The sequence below is a fragment of the Triturus cristatus genome, chromosome 8 (assembly GCF_964204655.1).
Source record: "Triturus cristatus chromosome 8, aTriCri1.1, whole genome shotgun sequence".
Taxonomy (NCBI): domain Eukaryota; kingdom Metazoa; phylum Chordata; class Amphibia; order Caudata; family Salamandridae; genus Triturus; species Triturus cristatus.
This window is the reverse complement of record NC_140591.1, coordinates 145219626-145240074: the sequence shown is the minus strand read 5'-3', so window position 1 is coordinate 145240074 and position 20449 is coordinate 145219626. Positions and strand designations below refer to the sequence as shown.

At 49.4% G+C, this 20449-nt stretch overlaps 1 protein-coding gene across 1 annotated transcript in view; it reads right to left on the bottom strand.

Annotated features, from left to right (window-relative positions):
• Positions 1–20449, bottom strand: part of LOC146801701 (T-lymphocyte activation antigen CD86-like) — a 274430-nt gene that overhangs the window by 102823 nt on the left and 151158 nt on the right. The window contains exons 3-4 of the mRNA XM_085621164.1: positions 18177–18521; positions 8296–8595 (exon numbers count right to left, since the gene is read on the bottom strand). Of these exons, the coding sequence (XP_085477290.1) occupies positions 8296–8595; positions 18177–18521 (645 nt within the window). The remainder of the gene's footprint in view (positions 1–8295; positions 8596–18176; positions 18522–20449) is intronic.

The following is a 20449-nucleotide window of genomic DNA, read 5'->3' as shown; positions in this document are numbered from 1 at the left end:
AGACCGAGCCTCTTCCTGACCTCTTAGTGGCCTCTGAGAAAGATGGGTCAGTGGATGGAGTTAACCTCTCACCCACCCTGACGCCCGAACAACAGGAAGATTGCCGCCACTTGCTGGGGCAGTTTCCAGATAGATTCTCCCTGGTTCCTGGTGTCACAGATTGGTGCGTCCATGATGTGGACACAGGAGACAGCTTACCTGTGAAGCACAAGGCTTACAGGGTAACTGACAGGGTCAGAGCTTGCATCAAGGACGAGGTCTCCAAAATGCTTGCGCTAGGGGTGGTTGAGTCCTCCAGCAGTCCTTGGTCCAGCCCCGTGGTCTTGGTCCCCAAAGCTGCTGCGCCGGGAGCCACACCTGAACTCCGGTTCTGTGTGGACTACAGAGGACTCAATTCAGTAACGAAGACTGACGCGCACCCCATCCCCAGAGCTGATGAGCTCATTGATCGGCTGGGGGCTGCCCGGTTCCTCAGCACGTTTGATTTAACGTCTGGGTACTGGCAGATCGCCTTGACCGAGGGGGCCAAAGAGAGGTCAGCATTCTCTACTCCAGATGGGCACTTCCAGTTCCGAGTCATGCCATTTGGAATGAAGAATGCCCCTGCCACCTTTCAGAGGTTGGTCAACCAGGTACTGGTTGGGCTGGATGCGTTCAGTGCCGCCTACCTGGATGACATCGCAGTGTTCAGCGCCACCTGGCCCGAACACCTGCGCCACCTCTGGGAAGTGTTGATGGCTCTGCGCCGAGCAGGCCTCACGATCAAGGCAAGCAAGTGCCAGATCGGGCAGGGTTCCGTGGTGTACTTGGGACACCAAGTGGGGAGTGGCAAGGTGGCACCCTTGCAACCCAAAATTGAGACCATCCTGGCTTGGGAACCCCCCAAGACGCAGACCGCAGTGAGGGCCTTCCTGGGGCTCACTGGGTACTACAGGAGGTTTGTCAAGGGCTATGGAACGATTGTTGCCCCCTTGACAGAGCTGACTTCCAAGAAGCAGCCCAGGAACGTGATTTGGACTGACACCTGTCAGAAAGCTTTCGACACCCTGAAGACTGCCATGTGCACGGCGCCCGTGCTCTTGGCCCCTGACTTCTCCAAGGAATTCCTAGTGCAGACGGACGCTTCAGAGCATGGTGTAGGGGCTGTTCTCTCACAGATGACTGAGGAGGGCTGGGACCAACCCGTAGCCTTCATCAGTAGGAGGTTACTTCCACGGGAAAGTAGGTGGAGTGCAATTGAGCGAGAAGCATTTGCTGTGGTCTGGGCGCTGAAGAAGCTAAGACCCTACTTGTTTGGGTCTCACTTCCGGGTTCAGACGGACCACAGGCCCCTCAGATGGTTGATGCAAATGAGGGGTGAGAACCCGAAGCTGTTGAGGTGGTCCATCTCCCTACAGGGTATGGACTTTACGGTGGAACACCGTCCTGGTACAGATCACGCCAACGCTGACGGTCTGTCCAGGTATTTCCGCCTTAGTGACGAGGAACCCCCTGGGCAAGGGTAGTTCTCCCCACATTTCAGCTGGAGGGGACACGTGTTAGACCTGGCACCTTGGCGTGAGTTTCCCTCCCACTTTTTGATGGTGTGCCTCGATTGTTTTGCTGGTGTTGTCCGCTCAGGGCACTGCGCCACGGCTAATCCGTGCCGCAGTGCAAGTGCTCCCTAGGTAAAGTGTACCTGTAATTGATGTTCCTGATTGGTTTATTGGATTCACTGTCAGTCCCCAGTAAAGTGCACCCGGGGTGCCAGGGCTTGTGAATGCCAATGCTGCTGGTGGGCTTTCAGCGCTGGTTGCGCCACCCACAGAAAGCGGCCTTGTAAAAATGTGTCTAGGGTCTGCCACCGCAGACCCTGTGCGCGGTCTGGGACCGTCGCGCTGACTGCGCAAGTGCCCCCACTTGCCAGTCCCTAAACCTTCCCTTACCTACATATTAGCCACCCCTCTGGTAGGCCCACGGGCAGGGTGCATTGTAGGCATAAGGTAGGACATGCCCTGATGTGTGTGGCATGTCTTAGTAGTGAATTACAGCCCTTTCCGTTTTTCACTATTGAAGGCTACCTGCTCTCCATAGGCCAGAATGGGCTGCCGGGATCACGCCAACGCTGTGACCCCAGTGGACTCAGAGAGCATGGTAGGATGTCAAGTTTAGTATGCCTGAACTCAGAATAATAAAATACTTCTTGTAGTCAAGTTTATTTTAATATCCTGGGTTTGTAAATACTACTTTTAGAAAGTTAGTATTTACTGACCTGACCATCTCAGTCCGCCTCTGCTGTGTGTGTGTGTGTTCTGCCTAGCAACAGTAAGGAGCAGGGTGGGGGGATCCCCAGAGACAGGTTGGCTGCCAGGTGGTGGGCCGGGAGATGACACCAGGATGGGTGGGAGGAGTACACCTTGACTCTTGAATAGACCTGTGCTCTGCCACCACAAAGCCGGCGCCGCCCCCTGCGGGGCGGCTGATGTCTCTGCCCTGCTGCTGAAAGGAAAGAGCAGAGTCACCATAACAAAGTGCTCCAGAACTGGACTGAGCCAGGCCTAGGCCCCCTGGCGCTAAAGAACAAAAGAATCATGGTATAAAAGTAGGAGCCTGGCTCCTAAGAAATCAGAATCCTGTTTACCACAAAGAACCTCTGCCCGACTAGAAGGAGAAGAAGACGCTGGAGGAGCTGGCCTGCTGCTTGCCTTGCTGAGAAAGGAGAGGAAGAGACTTACTGAAAAGACTTTGCTACTTTGTGCTTGAACATTCTCCAAGGGCTTGATCTGAGCTTGCCCCCTGAACTGAACCCCAGGACCAGTGGGTTCTCTGTGCTTTTGCTCGTCCTCCAATTCGAGCCGTGTGTGCATCCCGCTGGAAAGAGACTGCGCCTCTCATCGCCCCTCCTAGGGCCGTGACACTCAGAAGCTTGCCTGCCTCAAACCCGTGAGAGCCCCGCTCCGTCCAGAGCCACTCTCTGTCCCCGGGCCAGGCCGCCTGCATCCCTGTCACCGCCTGCTACTGGAGCGCGCTGACCGCGCTATCACCCCTCCCGCCGGAAGCCGTCCGACGACTGTGATCTACGCCGGGTCATCCAGCTGCACTGACCGTGCCCTGTGACCCCGCTTCGCTATCCCCGGACATCTCAGGCCGCGCCGCCCCCGCTGTGGAGACCCCCCTGCACCGCCGTGCTAAAGGGTCGCTGGCCGCGCCTGCCTACTTGCCCACACCTGCTGATTGAGGACCCAAGAACACTTCCGAAGCTGAGAGTCGCACCGACCTGTGCCGACTCTCCACGTCACGAAAGAAGTCCCAGTATCGGGCTCGGGGCCCGCAACGCCTTATTTCCCCGTTCGCAGGAGCCGATCGCTGTGAGTACTGGAACCACAAGTAACACTTGCAAGAGACTACAAAGTCTCCATTTGAAGCTAAGAACAAAGAACATTTGCCTGCTTTACAACCTGGTGGCATAGCGAAAACGTTATTGGTCTTGTGATAAGTCTGCTGAGATATATATACCTATTTTTACATAAAGAAGCGTATTTTTATATATATCCAAGTCTGGTGTCCGTTTCTGGGGGGATTGATGAATTTACTGTGTGTGTGATTGTAAGTGCTTAACCAACAACGCCTGAGGAATCGCCTTGGCTGCTCACGCCACGCACCTAGAGGGTGAGCAAGGGTCATTCGCGAGGGGTTATCCTGCGCCCTGACGTGGAGGAGAGGGTTCCTGCTTGACACAAGGGCAACCTTGCGCCAACCAGAGATCCCCGACTCTAACAGGCCCTCAAATGGATATCCTCCTTCCTCCCGGACTGAACTCAATGAGTTAGTCTTCCCTCCTACACCTCAGAACCCAAGAAATTCATCTGCGAAGTCCAACAATGGTGTTCGCTCTTCCCAACACTCTTCAACGTCTACATGACACCCCTCGCGGAAATCGTCAGAGCCCACAGCATCAACATGATATCCTATGCCGACGACACCGCGTTCATCATCTTCCTTACCGACTCAACCAGCACTGCCAAAGTGAACTTTCCTTAACTGCATGAGCAACGTCACTGCCTGGATGAAAAACAACTGCCTCCAACTAAACACAGACAAAACCAAATTTCTTATCTTTGGCAACATTCACTCCCCCTGGGATGCCTCTTGGTGGCCCTCTGTATTTGGTCTCACATTAATCCCTGCTGATCCTGCCAAGAACCTCAGGATCATTCTGGGCTCCAACCTCTCCAGAAGCAGACAGGTCAACAACGTCTCCTCATCATACTTCCACATCCTATGAATGGTACAAAAAATTTGCAAGTGGATCCCACCGAACACCAGACGAATGTTCACCCAGGCTCTTATCACAAGTAGACTTGATTCGGGAAAGGCCTCTACTTCGGAATCCCAGCCCATGTCCTATGCTGACTCCAAACCACCCAGAACTCTGTTGTCATACTCATCCTGAACATCCCACGAATTTAACCACATCTCTCCACACCTCAACAATCTCCACTGGCTTCTAGTCCAGGAAAAATGTAAGTTCAAACAACTCACCCATGCCTTCAAAGCTCCCCAAAACACTGGTACAGCTTACCTCAACCACTGCCTCAACTTCTACTAACCCACCAGACACCTTTGATCTGCATCCCAGGCAAGAGCACACCTTCCTCGCATTAAGAAGACCAAAAGCAGAGGACGCTCCTTCACATACCTTGCAGCTAAGACCTGGAACGACTATCACCCTGAACTCTAAAAATTCATAAAAATATAATTTACTTCTATGAATTGGTGACGTATTTCTTTTGTGTTGTGTAGATTTCTTATTTAGTTCTTTGGTGCTGTTAAATGCTTTACACTAGTTCCTTTTTTCAGGCCTTGCAGCTCAAAGCCATAGCTACCCAGGGTTGAGCTTAAGCTTGTACAAATGAGCCTGACTGGACCCAAGACAGTTTTTGTGAGTGTGTTCCACAGTAAAGCTTCACTTCCATACCATGTAGTACACCCAAATCCTCACACCCCCCATCTAGGCACTGCTCCTTCCGAGATTGTAATTGTTCTCCACAGGGGTAAGGCAGTATAATGTTGTGTCATTCTTGAGCTTTTGGGGTACATTTTTAATACTCCTACAATTTCAAAAAGCATAGGACTCTGCTTTCTGCAGCCGTGCAGAATATCTTTATTGTCTTCACATCTCAATTCTCTAAGCTTAGTTACAAGCTGTGCTCCCCCTAGCCGTGCACTAGTGTGCCCTGTGGCCCCCATTTAGAAGCTGCATTTATTTGGGCCTGTCCGCACTCAAAGAAGAAATGGAAATGGCCCTGCAAACATAGGAGCCCTGGACACTGGGAGAGATGCTCCCACAGTGCTCTGCAGAAATATAAAGGTGAGTGTGCGCAGGACAGGGCCATGCAAATGAACTATTTAGTGATACCAGCATACCCCAGTACTTTACAAACTCACTTGCTTTTGTGTCAGTGCAGATGGACTGGAAACACGGGGTGGCAAAGAAATTAAGGTGTATTAGAGTTTGTACACAAATCACCAGACACTCTATAGTAACAAGGTCCGGGGCACCCTCCCTGCTTTTTTGCTGAGATAACGGGTCTTCAGATATCAGTCATCAGAGTTGTTTTGCCTTGCTCAGACATTTCGTCACTGGGTAAAAAGGTTTCTGTTCTTGAGTCTCTTGTCAGTCACAGAAGTAAAGAGGAGCAGAAGGTCCCAGAAGTCCTATCTGATCTCCCTAGCAGTCTGTAGACCAGTCTTTTGTCCATATTTCTCCGTTGTTGGTCTTGATCCCCAAGAGGAGTCAGAGTTCTGTAGGGCTCTCTGATGACTCTCCCTTTTGGTTAGGTTTCCTTCATTGTAGACAGGGCCTTATTCTACTGGGCATTTCCCTGGTAGGCTGGGGCCCATGCAACCTGTTTTAAAAGTCCAGGCCATTCCTTGTGCCTCTGTCACTTTCCACAGCTCCTGAGGTCAACAGGAGCCAGAGGCGTTTTAAGGCATGGACAAAGTGGGCACTGTCCCAACCTTTTCAGGGGGTCCCCTGAAAGAGCCAGCTCTGTTCTACAGACAGTACAGTCCTGATGACTTTGAATAATTCTCAAATATAGCTTGTTATAAATTGGGGACCCGCTTCACAAACGTTAACTGAGACGAAGGTCTAACTTTACAACTTTGGGTATTCACAAAGGGCATTTACGAGTAGTAAAGTTAGACTTTCTGTCAGTGAAACTTAAGTATTGACCTTAAGTTTAACTGAGACCAAAACTGAGACAGTAGTCTAACTTTACTTCTCATAAATGCCCTTTGTGAATTCCAAAAGTCGTAAAGTTAGACTTTCATCTCACTTTACCTTTGTGAATCGGGCCCATCGTGTATGTTTTTCACCACCATACATCACCCATAAAAATGCTTCTACAGATCGAAAGAGGACATTACAAATGAATATTAGGACAGATTATTTGCAATGACATTAGAGAGCTGCTGCTGTATTACACTATTCAAACCACACATCACAGCCCATGCATATTAGATGGAAACACATTTAGAATTTGGACGGGTGTGCCTGTGCACTGTCAATGACCTGGCCAAAGAGGGAATAAAAGAGTTCTAATTGGATCATGAATTCGAAGCTGTACTGAACACAAAATACGTTTGGCCCAAGGCCCTCAAAATCCTTAAGATGTCCTGCTTGGAGCAGGCACTGAAAGGCTTTAAGACAGATAGAAAAAGAGGGAAGGAAAGTGATGAGAGGGAGAAGAGATGATGGATGGATGGAAAGAGACAGATTGCACAAGAGCAAGAAGGGAGAGGGGTTGGGTCGAGCATTTTGCCATGGCTGCTTTTGGTTCCATAGTCTGGAATTTAGTGTACACCGTCGGCACCCACCCCTTCTTTGTCTCCTCATTCACTGACCTGAAAGGAAACACAGAGGGCTTTCAGGGCTTTCATAGCTTTGGCGGATCGACAGTAGCGCCCCGGCGTGGAGCTAGCAACACTGACATATAGATAAGGGCTAGACCCCTCTCTCTTGCCTGCTTGGGAGTCACACCATCTGGTTGAGGTGATGTCAGTCAAACAGCAAGTGCATGCAGTTAGGGGAATCCTAATAGGGGAAAAGGCACTTGCCCTTAAAATAGCCTCTTTGAAGCACAACCTTTACTCTCCTCTTGGGCAGCAATTACCTAATGGTTGAGGGCATTCTCCCTCCATGAGCTCCAGTGGCGTCTCCTCCGCTAAGGCGGAGGTGCATCACCCCACTGCTCATTGAGCAGTGCAAAAGAAAAGAAAATGATGATCACAAGATGCAATTATCATTTTATTCTTCTGTGCTACTTAAAATCATGTTAGGTGTGGGATTGGCAAGGCTCTCTGTCATCAGAGGGAGCAGGAGTGGTTTGGACTCCCTAAGTGTGCATGACGGCTTGGCCGGCCCTCTTTTCCATCCACTACCCCCGTCCCGAGGCAGCCACCACTGATCAGCTCACTGTACTTACATACACAGTCTCTCCAGGAAAACAACCAAGCCCTGATCTGCCTGGCTCCCACCATTCAAGCAATGATGCATCACATACCACCTGGCTGGGACAGAGTATAAACCATTGAGGGCACTGATGTAAGAAGGGACTCTGCACCACAGGGACCGGCTTTCTCGTAGGGGCATATGGCCAGATGTCTGCGGACCAATTTCTACCCTACTATGAAAAGCCACCATACTCTACCGTCCACGGAGGCCAGACCACGAGATAGGCAATTGGAAAGAATGATGTTCATGGGTGATTAGGGTACCCAAGTATACCTCGAAACGTTCAACTTGCATCTTGTCAAAGGTTCTCGCTGTACATGCGGCTCAATCGCATATGTGGGCAAACTACGGCCTGAAAATGTGTTTACATATAACATCTGTAACCTGTTTATATTATTCATTCATCTACATATATATTGAATATTTATTCAAGATAACACTCAAACCTTTGGATATTATCAATTTCTTTTCAGATATGTACAACTCACCTGTAGCATCAACTACTCATAGTCACAACATAGCACTCCGAACTGTCCATCTCTGCCATTCACCAAAAGCACAACCGACAAGTGCCCCATTAGAAAGACCCATTGGGTAGAGCGCCAGTTCTATCGCGTTAACTAAATAGAGGTGCCAGCACCCAGAAACTGACATTACTCAGTCAATAAAAGTGCTGCCCTCAGCAATGATTGTAAGTGATCTTGGATGCTAATTATCAACCAACACTTTGCACAAGACATCAAAGCTGGGTTTCAGAGAATCTGTAGCCCAGGTAAGAGACTCCCCGACATACTTACCAACGGACAAGATTTCGGAGGAGAGGGACCCAAGATCTTGCACTAGCTGAATCCTGCAACTGATGTTCACCATTGCGGTAGAGAACCATGGCAACCTGCTGGTCACGTTGTATAGTTGTGTATCACCATCCTGAGGCGTCTGCATTTCTCCTTCAATGGTGTCATTTCTGCCTGAAATGATCCAGTCCAGCCCTCTGGGTGCCGGGTATCCCCCGACAGAGGAGCACGTGAGGTTCACTGCTGTTCCGTTCCTCAACTTCCCTGGAGGCTCTTGCGCTATGGATGGGCGGCTGAAGTTAGCTGAAAATGAATCAAAAGCTATATATCAGATTGTTCCGGTCAGTTGGACAGTGTCCAAAGAGTGGCTTAAAGCAAAATGACCCCACCGCCACCACCTGCAGAATCTTATGCGGGTCCCTAGACTCCATCACTCACAGATATTTGCAGGATTTGAGTTGAACAATCCCCCCCATCCGCCCCAACCCCCCATGCCCACTTTCAGGGGCTACAGCAGCCTGCATTGCACCCCCGGATCCAGGATCCGCTTGTGCTCAGGTGGCGCCCCGCCTAGACCAAGTTTTCTGCATTTCCTGATACTTTGCGATACATTTGAGGTCACAGGAGGGGTGTGTATGGAGGGGCAGTGTAAGGGGGAAGGGCAGCGGCGGGAGGAATGGAAACAGAGGGCAACTAAACTAGGGGAACTAAAAGATTTAAGGGTAATCTGAGGATAATGAACATGCACAGGTGGCACTCAATTAAAAAAGAATATTTAAAGCATTTTTTAGGTAACCTCAGGTCGCCCCACTAAAGCAAGGCGCGATTGGCCTGTGCTCGTCTACGCCTGCTGCCCATGCCTGGAACCAAAACATGGTTCTTTCGGACAGTGGTGTAACATGGGGAGTCCACAGGGGCAGTTGCCCCAGGCGCAAAATTCTTAGGGGGTGCAAAATTTTGAAAGAAAGTATTGTGCCCCCTTATCCGTGAACTATTAGCACTTCCTGAGCTAACCGTCCACGGGTTAGGGGGAGCAGTACTTTCTTTAAAAATGTTGCCCCAGGCCCTGGCGACCCACGCTGCTTTCTGACCATCCATCTACAATTAGGGTGCGAGACTATGGACTCGCAATGCTCTAATAACCCTTTTAGTGTAACTCCATCCTACATGATGGCGGTATTGTGCTTATATTGTGGCTTCAAATATGTGGACAATGATGCCATCTAACTTGCTCCTAACCACGTGCAAATCACTTTCACACAGAAGTGGCATCATTTTGCATTAAAGGGATTTGGCGCAGGAAACTGAGGCGTCACAAGAACTTTTATTTTTTGCTTTTTGTAAGGAGCTAAACGAACAGCTGGCAGTCATTTCTAAGCATACATTAATAAATATATATTCTAAATTTTAAGTTGTAAAACATATGTTTCCTTTCCTATTACAGCATGCACACTATATCAAATTCTTTAACATAAAGGGGTGGAAAACCGTAATTTAGACAAGAGTGGTAAAACATACTCATTTTAAAATGAGGGGTCCTGTACTTTCATCCATAAAGGAGCAGAGCATTCGTAATCCCCCTGAGAGGGCAAAAATGAGATTTATGGAGGAAAGTAAACCACCGCTGCTTTTTAGGGGTTATACATTATAACCCCTCTCTAAATTAGTAGCTAAACTGTACATCTGAGCCCATATCGGCTGCTTTTCTGGGAATGATACATAACTTTTGGTGTCACATTATTTTCATTGATAGCCCGCCTGCGCTTCCAACGCGTTGGGCAAAGTTTGACAATTTTATCCTAATAAAAATGTGCAAGCTTATTGCAGATGTCCTGACCCGGGAGAACTCCCGTAGTACACGCTTTTAAAGACATACATTTTTTTGTGATTTAAAAATAGCCGGTGACTTTAGGGAGTTGAGATAATTATGGAATTAAAATAGAGGCCTGAGCAAACGTAATCGATGAGACCCCCTTACATCCCTCAGGAGGTGCTGTGACAATGCACCCCTTTTTGTGGCGCACTTTTAGTACGCTCTGACAGCTTCTTTGCCTTTGCATCCACGTCTAAAATACAGAGCGTGCGCAGAAGCAAAGAGATTACCTCATTTGCATTGGAGCGTGTCCCTCTTGCGGTAGCCATGGCACTACATGTGTGCAAGCTCTATCTGTATTACAGAAGAGGGTCCCAAGCATCTCTGGCTCGTTCTGTAAAGCCAAAGTGCCCCAGGGGCACACAAAGTGGGTGAACATACCCGTTGCACCCCCGGGGCACTTTCAGAAATACGGTTGATCATATGACCTCCCTGTTGCGTAGAGGTAGCCATAACTTGGGAGAAGGATCTCCTGGGGATGTCCTGTGAAGAGGATACAACATTACAGTCAGAGTTGCCGACTTTGCAGCTAGGGGACCGGGTTCAAGTCTCAGTGTCAGCTCAGCATCCTGTGATTCTGGGCAAATCAATTAATCTCCCATGCCTAAAAAAAACATGACCTGATGTAATGTAACTGGTGCTCATGTAAAGCACTCCAGTACCTATGGGTCGAGTTCACGCTATATAAAACTGCAAAAAAAAAAAAAATGGTGGGAGAGATCTTCTTATCTAGCAGAAACAAGGAACATTTGTTGGCAGTATTGTTAATTTAAATGTCAAAATTCCCCCAGCACAGTAAAATTAGCATATTGGAGGGATAGATGAGTCAAAGTGTCATCCAAAAAGTTAATAAACTCCCGGGCATAGCCTGGGACACGATAAATCAGTGCTCCTGCAAAAGACTGAGGGGACACAAAGAAACAGAAGCCTAGACCTTCTGCCCCAATCAATTCTCATACAGAAAATGGCATGCTTCAAGAGGGTTGTTTAGAAATGATGGCAACCCCTCCTCCTGTCTTATTGTTTCTATCAAGATGAACAATTGAATAGCCCATGCAATAGTTGCCGCTATGTTGGGGGCAGATGACTCCATCACAGAAAATGTTATAAATATGGAGAGCCTGCTTATGGGTCAACGGAAGGACATTGGCCAACATGATTTAGGTGGTTAGCTGGGGAGAGAGGAAAGGCTAGCGAATAGACAGCTGCCCTCACGGTGTCAAAAAGGCCTTTAAAAGGGTTGAGAGAATAGTTGGATCCACATAGAAAGTATCATTGTATGAGGCGGCCTTTATGATGCTGTTGTTCAGATCCATACAGTTGGGTGCAGACGGATCAAAAGAGCAAAGAGGGTTGGATAACATTAGAGTCAGGGAAATCAGGTCTCTGTCCTGATAATAAGGAAAAGAAATTCCTTGAGGTAAGGGAACACAGTGGGAGGAGGTTTTTCAAGGAGATGTCAAAGCAATTAAAGAGTGGACAGGCGCTGGGTGTCTTGCGAAACGTTCTGAGAACCATGGGACAGAAGCTGACAGAGTTTGGGGTGGTTCTTTCCAGATTGTAAGAGCCACAGCTGCAGATGGGCTGGTTACCAGTCAGAAAGAGCTGGCTTGCTTGAGGGGATGGAAGCCATGCTGAATTAAGGGATATGTCCATTCACCCCTATGGCTGGTAACGAGTAAGAAGAACCCTACTTCCATTGGCATACCGCTCCACCTGTCCACCTGGTCCAGTGCTTCTGCCTTCATTTTTCTCAGGTGCGGGAACACCAGACCAGATTTTCCCAGCCAGTAATTACGGCCAGTAAAACAACAGGGCTTTGTCTGCAGCAGCAAACAAGCCTCAAATGTGACTTTTTTTCACTGCCAAACGGGAGGGATTCAATGCTGGCTCATTGCTTCAAAACTGGCTGCACCCCCACCCCACATAGAGGCCCCTGCACACATTTACTACATGCTTAGAGCCCCTTGGAAACGAAAATCATGCAGAATACCACATGGTAACTGCATGTCTATACAGTTATTCCTCATTTGGAGCCATGTAACTCACAATTGCACAGTGCAGCTTGGTTGTCAACTTATGGTAACAATAAATACGTGGGCAGAGTTTGCACTTCTTCAGTACCATGCATCTCATAATCAGTCAATCAATCAATCAGTACATTTATAGAGCGCAACACTCACATGCGAGGGTTTCAAGGCGCTGAGGGTGGGGGGGGCGGGGTGTTGCTACTGCTCGAACAGCCAAGTCTTGAGGTGTCTCCTGAAGGTGAGAAGGTCTTGGGTCAGTCGGAGGTGGGTGGGGAGGGAGTTCCAGGTCTTGGCGGCGAGGTAGGAGAAGGATCTGCCGCCTGTTGTTGTTCTTCTGGTGCGTGGTACGGTGGCGAGGGCGAGGCTGGCTGAGCGGAGTTGGCGAGTTGGGCGTAGAACAAGAGGCGTTTGTTGAGGTATTCGGGTCCGGCGTTGTGGAGCGCTTTGTGTGCGTGGGTGAGGAGCTTGAACGTAATCCTCTTGTTGACAGGGTCTCTCAGGTGGGCGGTGATGTGGCTGTGGCGGGGGATGTCCAGGATGAGGCATGCGGAGGCATTCTGCAAGCGTTGCAGTCTTTTCTGTAGCTTGGCCGTTGTCCCTGCATAGAGTGCGTTGCCATAGTCGAGCCGGCTTGTGAATGTCCTTCCTGTTTCCATGGGGATCCATTTGAAGATCTTTCATAGCATGCGGAGGGTGTTGAAGCAGGAGGAGGAGATGGCGTTGACTTGCTTGGTCATGGTGAGCGATGAGTCCAGGACGAACCCTAGGTTGCGTGCGTGGTCAGTGGATGTTGGTGCTGTGCCCAGGGCGGCAGGCCACCAGGAGTCGTTCCAGGCGGAGGGGGATGGTCCAAGGATGAGGACCTCCGTCTTGTCTGTGTTCAGTTTCAGGCGGCTGATCTTCATCCATTCGGCGACGGCCCTCATTCCTTCTTGGAAGTTGGATTTGGTGGTGAGTGGGTCTCTGATCAGGGAGAGGATCAGCTGGGTGTCGTCGGCGTAGGAGATGATGTTGAGGTCGTGTGCATGGACGATGTCGGTGAGGGGGCTCATGTAGATGTTGAGCATCGGGCTGAGTGATGAGCCTTGGGGTACGCCGCAGATGATCTTGGTGGCCTCTGAGTGGAACGGGGGTAGGCGGTCTCTCTGGGTTCTGTCTGTGAGGAAGGAGGAGATCCAGTCCAGGGCCTTTCCCTGGATCCCTGTGTTGTGGAGACGTGTTTTTAGGGTGCGGTGGCAGACCGTGTCGAAGGCAGCTGAGAGGTCTAGGAGGATGAGGGCTGCGGTTTCTCCGTTGTCGAGCAGGGTTCTGATGTCGTCGGTGGCGGCGATGTGGGCGGTCTCGGTGCTCTAGTTGGTGTGGAAGCCAGACTGGGACGGGTCAAGGGAGCCGTTGGTTTCGAGGAAGTTGGTCAGTTGTTTGTTGACTGCTTTCTCGGTGACCTTTGCCGGGAAGGGGAGCAGGGAGATGGGCCGGAAAATTCATGAGGTCCTTGGGGTCTGCAGTCGGCTTCTTAAGGAGGGTGTTGATTTCAGTGTGTTTCCAACTCTCAGGGAAGGTGGCAGATTCGAAGGAGCTGTTGATGATGTCTCGGAGGTGGGGTGCGATATGGTGTCTGCTTTGTTGAAGATGTGGTGAGGGCAGGGGTCGGATGGAGAGCCGGAGTGGATGGTGTTCATGATCTGGGTGACATCTTCGGTGTTGACGGGGGTCCAGCGATTGTGGAGGGCGGTGGGGGGCGTTGGTTCTGCGGCTGGTGGAGGCGTCTGGTTTGCGAAGCTGTCGTGTTTGTCGGCGATCTTGTGGTGGAAGAAGGCCGTGAGGGAGTCGCAGAGGTCCTGTGAGGGGGGATGTCGTCGGAGTTGGAGCTTGGGTTGGAGAGTTCCTTCACGATGCTGAAGAGCTCCTTGCTGTTGTGTGAGTTGTTGTCTATGCGCTCTCTGAAGGCCGTTCTCTTGATGCGGATGAGCTGGTGGTGTTTGTGTGTGGCGGTCTTAAGGGCCTCGAGGTTTTCCGCAGTCTGCTCTTGGCGCCAGGCTTTCTCTAGAGTTCGGCGGGATTTTTTGGAGTCCTTGAGGTCTGTGGTGAACCATGTGGTTCTCCTACTGTTGTGCTTGTTCGGAGGGTTCTTGATAGGGGCGAGGGTGTCGGCGCAGTTGCTGATCCACTGTGTGAGGTTTTGGGCGGCGGTGTTGGTGTCCAAGGCGTTGGCCGGGTGGCCCTGGGCGAGGGTGGCGGTCAGCTGGTCAGTGGTGACTTTGCTCCAGCATCTTCGGGGGATCTGCGGTGGTTGGATGTGTGCGGTGAGTTTCTTGTAGGAGAAGTGGAAGCATCGGTGGTCGGTCCAGTGGAGAGTGGTGGTGTGGCTGACCGTGGCTGACCGTGGTGCTGGCGGGGAAGATGGGGTCCAGCGTGTGGCCTGTGTGGTGGGTCGGCGTGTTTACTAGTTAATTCAGTCCGAAGTTGGAGAGGTTGTCGAGCAGGGTGGTGGTGTTGTTGTCGTTGTTGTTCTCCAGTTGGAAGTTCAAGTCCCCCAGGAGGATGTAGTCTGTGGTGGCGAGGGCGTGCGTGCGGACGAAGTCGGCGATGGATTCGTTGAATTGTGGGCGTGGACCCGATGGTCTGTAAATGAGTGTTCCTCTGAGGGTGGTCTTGGGGTCGGTGTGGATCTGGAAGTGTAGGTGCTCGGCGGTGCTGAGAGTTTCTTCGGTGCTGGACGTGGCTCTAAGGGTGTTCCTGTGGACGATGGCGATTCCTCCTCCGGGCTTGTTGGTACGGTCCCTCCCGATGATTTTGTAGCCGTCCGGGATGGCAATGGCTATGTCAGGGGCCGAGGAGGCGTTCATCCAGGTTTCCGTCATGAAGTCTGGGGCTGTTGAGTCGAGGAGGTCCCAGAGTTCGATGGCGTGCTTGTGTACGGAGCGGTGTTGAGTAGGATGCACTTAAGGTCGTTGTTGTTTCCTGGGCTGGTGTGGGAGGCGGTGGTTCGGGTCCTGGTGTAGCAGCAGTTTCGGCAGGAGAATGGTCCGTGTGTGCGCCTCGGGGTGGCTTGGTAGCAGGCAGGTGTTGAGTGCGAGGAGGATGGTGGTGTCGAAGGTCCGTCGTGCGTGGTGGGCCTGTCGGGGGCCAGGGGTTCTGACGCTGGGCGCGGTCCAGGCACGGACGGGCGCAGATGACTTGCCTCTGGCGCACCTCCGGCGCGCCAGCGGCATGCCCGCTGCGCGCGGCCGTGCAGTGGCTTGCATTAAGAAGGGGTGGAGGGAGGTAGGAGCAGCTTGGAGGCGGGTAGCGGGAGCCAATGGGAGGGAGGGGGGCGGGGCCGCAGGGGACGCAGCGGCGGGAAAGAGTGGGAAGCGGACGGCGGGGAAAGGAGGAAAGGACAGCGAAAAAAGCAAAAAAGACAAGGAGGCAACTTTATTCACTCGGGGGGAAGCAGAGGGGGGCAGAGGCAGCACAATGGGGATCACGAAAAACAGAAAGAAAGCGAGGTAGACAGGGACTCAACGCAATCAGATGGACAGAAAACAAGCACAGATGAGCAGAGAGAGTGAAAGCAGACAGAACACAATCGGATGGACAGAGCAAGCACAAATGAGCAAAAAAAAGAGAGAAAGCAGACAGGAACAGGCAGAGCAATACTTACAATACTTACAGCCGACCACTGGGCCACCAGGGATGAGGCGCAGGCGGGAGCCTGTGGGTGGAGGAGGGCCTTGAACTTCCAGCAGTAACAGCAGTAGCGAGGGGCAGGGACACGGCAAGAAGCAGCATGAGAAACTGCAACCATGTTTGATCGAAGACACACAGTGCAGCCTAGCACCAACGCAAGCACCCTTGCATCATGGTTCAAGGGTGGCTGTGGTAGAGGCACAGTTTTTTATGTAGGAAGGGACACCTTTCTGCACAAAAACAACCCTTTGAGGCTCTTTCCTTTTTCTATATGTGCTGCAGAAAACAGCACCCATAGAAAGAGGAAAGAAATTAGGAGAAATAAAGTAATTTCTCCTTCTTGCACCTTCTCTGCGAAGGTGTATTTTTTTTTGATGCAGTAGCAAATCTGGGAATGTGCCACAATCAATGGGTGGATGCGTGGGAACTCCCACTCTCCACCCAGGGAACGCCTTCCCAGGGCAGAGTAGCGCAAGGCAGTGACCTGCGCTCCATTAAATTACTTCAGATTTACTATGCCATGCTAGGGCCGCATAAGGTGGCTCTGCGTGTGTAGTAAATCTCACCTAAGGCTTTTGTTGCCCTTGCGACATCAGGTGTGCCGCAAGGGCAACACAATCCTTTCATAAATCTAGCCCAAGACAAAAACGGCTTTTATCTGATGCTTGCATTACCTAGGGCTAGATTCAAATAAATATTGAATTATTTCATAAGCTTATCTTGAGAACTATGTGCTTTGAAATTAAACCTTTCAAACCATTTTCAAGAATATTTATTTTTGTGGGAGTGGCAGGGGTGGCTTCTCTATTGTAGCGGGGGAGCGTCGCCCCACTTAGTTGCCTCCCAAAGCCCCAGAGATTAAAAATAAAATGGTAACTTATTACCATTTTATTTTTCATCCTCCCGTCCTGAGCCAAGCGTCAGGACTGGGTGGGGCCTCCTGAGTGACAGCAGGGAGGAGAGGTTGGCAAAGGGCTGCCTTTGCACTTTTTAAAGTGCGCATGTCCTTTTGGCTGGCCGTCTTGCGACGGCCAGCCTCACATGCGCATTTTAGAACCTCCCAACCCAGCTGTCTTAAGACAGCTAGGTTGAGAGCAAAGTGCAGGCATTCACTTCCCTCTGGAGTGCTGACAGAGGCCGCTCCCACCAATCAGAGCACTGCTTGCATGCTGGTTAACAGCACGTGAGCAGGACTGGTTGAGGGAGTTTGCTGGGCCTGCACTGCAGTCCTTGCTGAAGAGGTGGGAGTGCGAGGAGGACGTCGTCAGGATCCGGTAAGTGTTTTGCATTTTATTTTTAATTTTTGTATTTTATTTGACCGCCCCATCTTCCTTAGTAGATGACAGCCACCACTGGGGAGTGGGGGAACATCTTAAGGCCCTCTTGGACAGAGTTGTTTTTTTCTGTGTCCTGAGCCTTCATGAAGCCCCTAGACCATTCAGTGCTCAGTGCAGAGCCAAGTGCCTGTTTTTAACAGCTTGCAGCCTAAAATGAATTCTTTTTTAACTCAATATTTATCGGAGTTAGAGCTTCATTTTCAGACAGTACAGCTAGGAAACAGTGAGCAGGGTTTGCCTCGCTACATTTCTGAGCTGGGCTGGCAAAAAGAATGTTCTACATCAGAAACATATTGTGCTAAATGAATGCAGTTTGCACTCTGCAGGCACACAAAAACAGGCGCTCAGTTCTGCACTGATCTAGGACAGGCCCTCATGATATGACCGTCTATGTTTTTAGCAAGGCAATGGCGGTGCTGGCACTGTGGTCCTTCAATGGACTGGTGTGGCACTGTGGCCGATTGGAATCCATGCTGTTCAGATCAAGGGACCTTCACTGTTTCTCCACCTGGGCAGGGTCTAGTGCTTTCATCTCTCATTTCTCTCTGAATCATTGCGAATTTGGATGAGATATTATATTGAAATATCTCCTCCACAAGAAGTTACAGATTATAGTGCCCCTGTAGGATATATTTACAAAAGGCGTAGTCAAAGCGTGCAGTGGCCTTCCAGGAGGCGACAATAGCATAGTGTCATAATTGATGAAAAAAAATCATAAAAGTTGTTTCGTTCCCGCCTGCTCCCACAGATTTTCACTCTCTTTTTCTACAACATAGTTAAATATTTGCGGAAGCACAGATGCTCACAGCTCATGGCATGCAGTAATTTAATTATAGTCACTCAGGCACTCTAACTGCAGTTAATATGCAGACTGTTTCTCTGTTTGTTTATTTCATAAACTTGAGCTTGGACAATCCAGAGTTTGAAGAAAAAAACAGAGATAGAGAATAACTTATAAAATTACTTTTTTCCTACCAATAACTTTCAACCGAAGAGTGTAGTCATGGATCTTGTAGAGAAGCTTCTGAGGTTTTTCGAACACGATGCATTGGTAGGTCCCCTCATCTTGTACGCCAACATGCTGAAGAATCAGCGATGAGCCATCTGAGTCCAGTTTAGTGCGGTTCACATACTTTGGGTTCTGATTCTGGGGCTTCTCTTGGCCATTGTGGGCCTCCACAACAACCTCCAGCGATGAGGAAACTGCCTTCTGCCAGTAGACCACCTTGGTACCGTTGACGGTTATCTTTGCATCAAATTTACAAGGGAGCAATGCAGCACCTTCTCTGACCACGGTCATCCCATTGATGGCAGTAGCTCCTTTAAAAGAAAGAAAACATGACTGACATACATTATAGGATATCAAGGTTCATTGTGGTACCCAGTGGACCATGAGCGGTATGCTGCATTCAGTGTAGAAACAGTTCCAAAGTAGGATCACAAATTGGCAACTGGATTCAAGAAAAGTAAGAATGCTGTTTGAAGATGACACAAAATGTTTGGGAAAAGGTTCACATTTTGGTAATCTAATAGCCCACCAAAGCCAGAAATTCATTCATGGTGGTGTTGCACGGCAGAACAAGATGTTTGCATTTATAATAAGCACATTTAAAGATTTGATTCGGTGAGTAATCCTGTTTGAACTAGTCCGGGAACAGAAGATGTAAATGAACTACATTGTGGAAGGACAAGAGATGGGAGAAAGTGTATTTCCAATAGGACACGTTTGCCACAGAGGAATCCTTAATGCAGACATAAAGTGGCAAAGTATGCCCATAAGGGTCTTTCTGGTATGCAGGACTGCCTTTACGTTGGCACATAGAAGGGCTCTCACTAGATGAAGAATTGTGTTTTATGTGTCACAACATTTTTGGTCTATTGTCATTTTAATTGTCTGTCCTCCTTGAATTTAAACCTCTCCAGGCACTGATAAAAACATGTATTTCCCCACAGATGTCAACATGATTCTACAATGTGCCCATTTTGCCTTGATAAATAAAAATCTCTTTTGGGACACAGAAATGTCTCAATGTTTTCCCATTAACATCTTATCAGTGGCAGAACAATGTCTCCAGAACTGCATACAAATGTTTCTCATGTACACAGAAAGTCATAAGTGCTGCACAGATATGACTATCTCTTTGGTCAATGAAATCTGTGCTTCGCGACACAAACACACATGCAAGATGCGTTGAGAGTGGCCTTTGTCAGAGCAGATAAGTGACCCAATTAGATCAAATCTATGGCACCTTTTTGAAAGTTGAGCCAATGATGGTTTGTTTCCAGGACTTGGGGATTTGGCTAGTGAAAATGATGAAATCAAAGATTGGCTAGTGAAATTATATTTAACATCTAGTGTGGTGAATGGCGTGCTAAAGTGAGACTAAACCTTGCCACGTGTATTCTTTGTTGAGTGTTATAATTGGGTTTCGTACCTTTCTTCGGGAACACGGTGGCTGTGTTTTGGATGTGAAGTCTGAGCATCAGAAGACCTGAACCCTGGAGATACTGAATCCTGGTTTTTGGTCGTGCCATTTGTTCTTTTGGAGAGTGGGTGTTGCTAGGATCGCTGGACCCTTATTACACATTGGGCGCACTTTTCCTGTTTGAGCCTTGCTCCACCTTTAAATAGGTGTGTTGTGTGCAAACAGGGAATATGTGCCCTATTACAGAGAATGCACTGCCCTCAGGGAAGCTGCAAAGAGATGTTGTCTTGGGGTCAGGGCATTGAAATGAAATAACTCGCCTGCTCTTTGAGGAGGGATTAGTGATCTCTTTACATGTGGGTGCAGTGAGTGATGCAGGGGGATGTCTGGGGGGCCCTTGGGACCCCCTCCAGAGACCTGCCCTCAGGGAGTGCACTGGCAGTGCGCCACCATTTGATGGTGAACTTTCAGTGCACCTTCTGACAGCTTCTTTGCTTTTGCCCCCGCGTTCATGATACTCTTTAAATAACCATGGGGGAACCCTGTGCTCCTCAGAACTTGGGCAATACAAACACAATTGGTTCTGTCAAATAGATAAAGAATGAATTATTCAGTTTGGACCAAATTCAACTTCACAACTCAGTATCTCTTTTGAAATGAGGAAAACCATGTAGGGCTGAACAACACAAACATTCAAATTGGCATGAATTTTATGAGTACAAAAGGGATCTCAATCCGAAGTGTTAAACAATTACATGAATCAAGCTATTGATTACGTTCAACAAATAGGTGCTCCATCCGTGATCAGTGAAAAACAGTGCT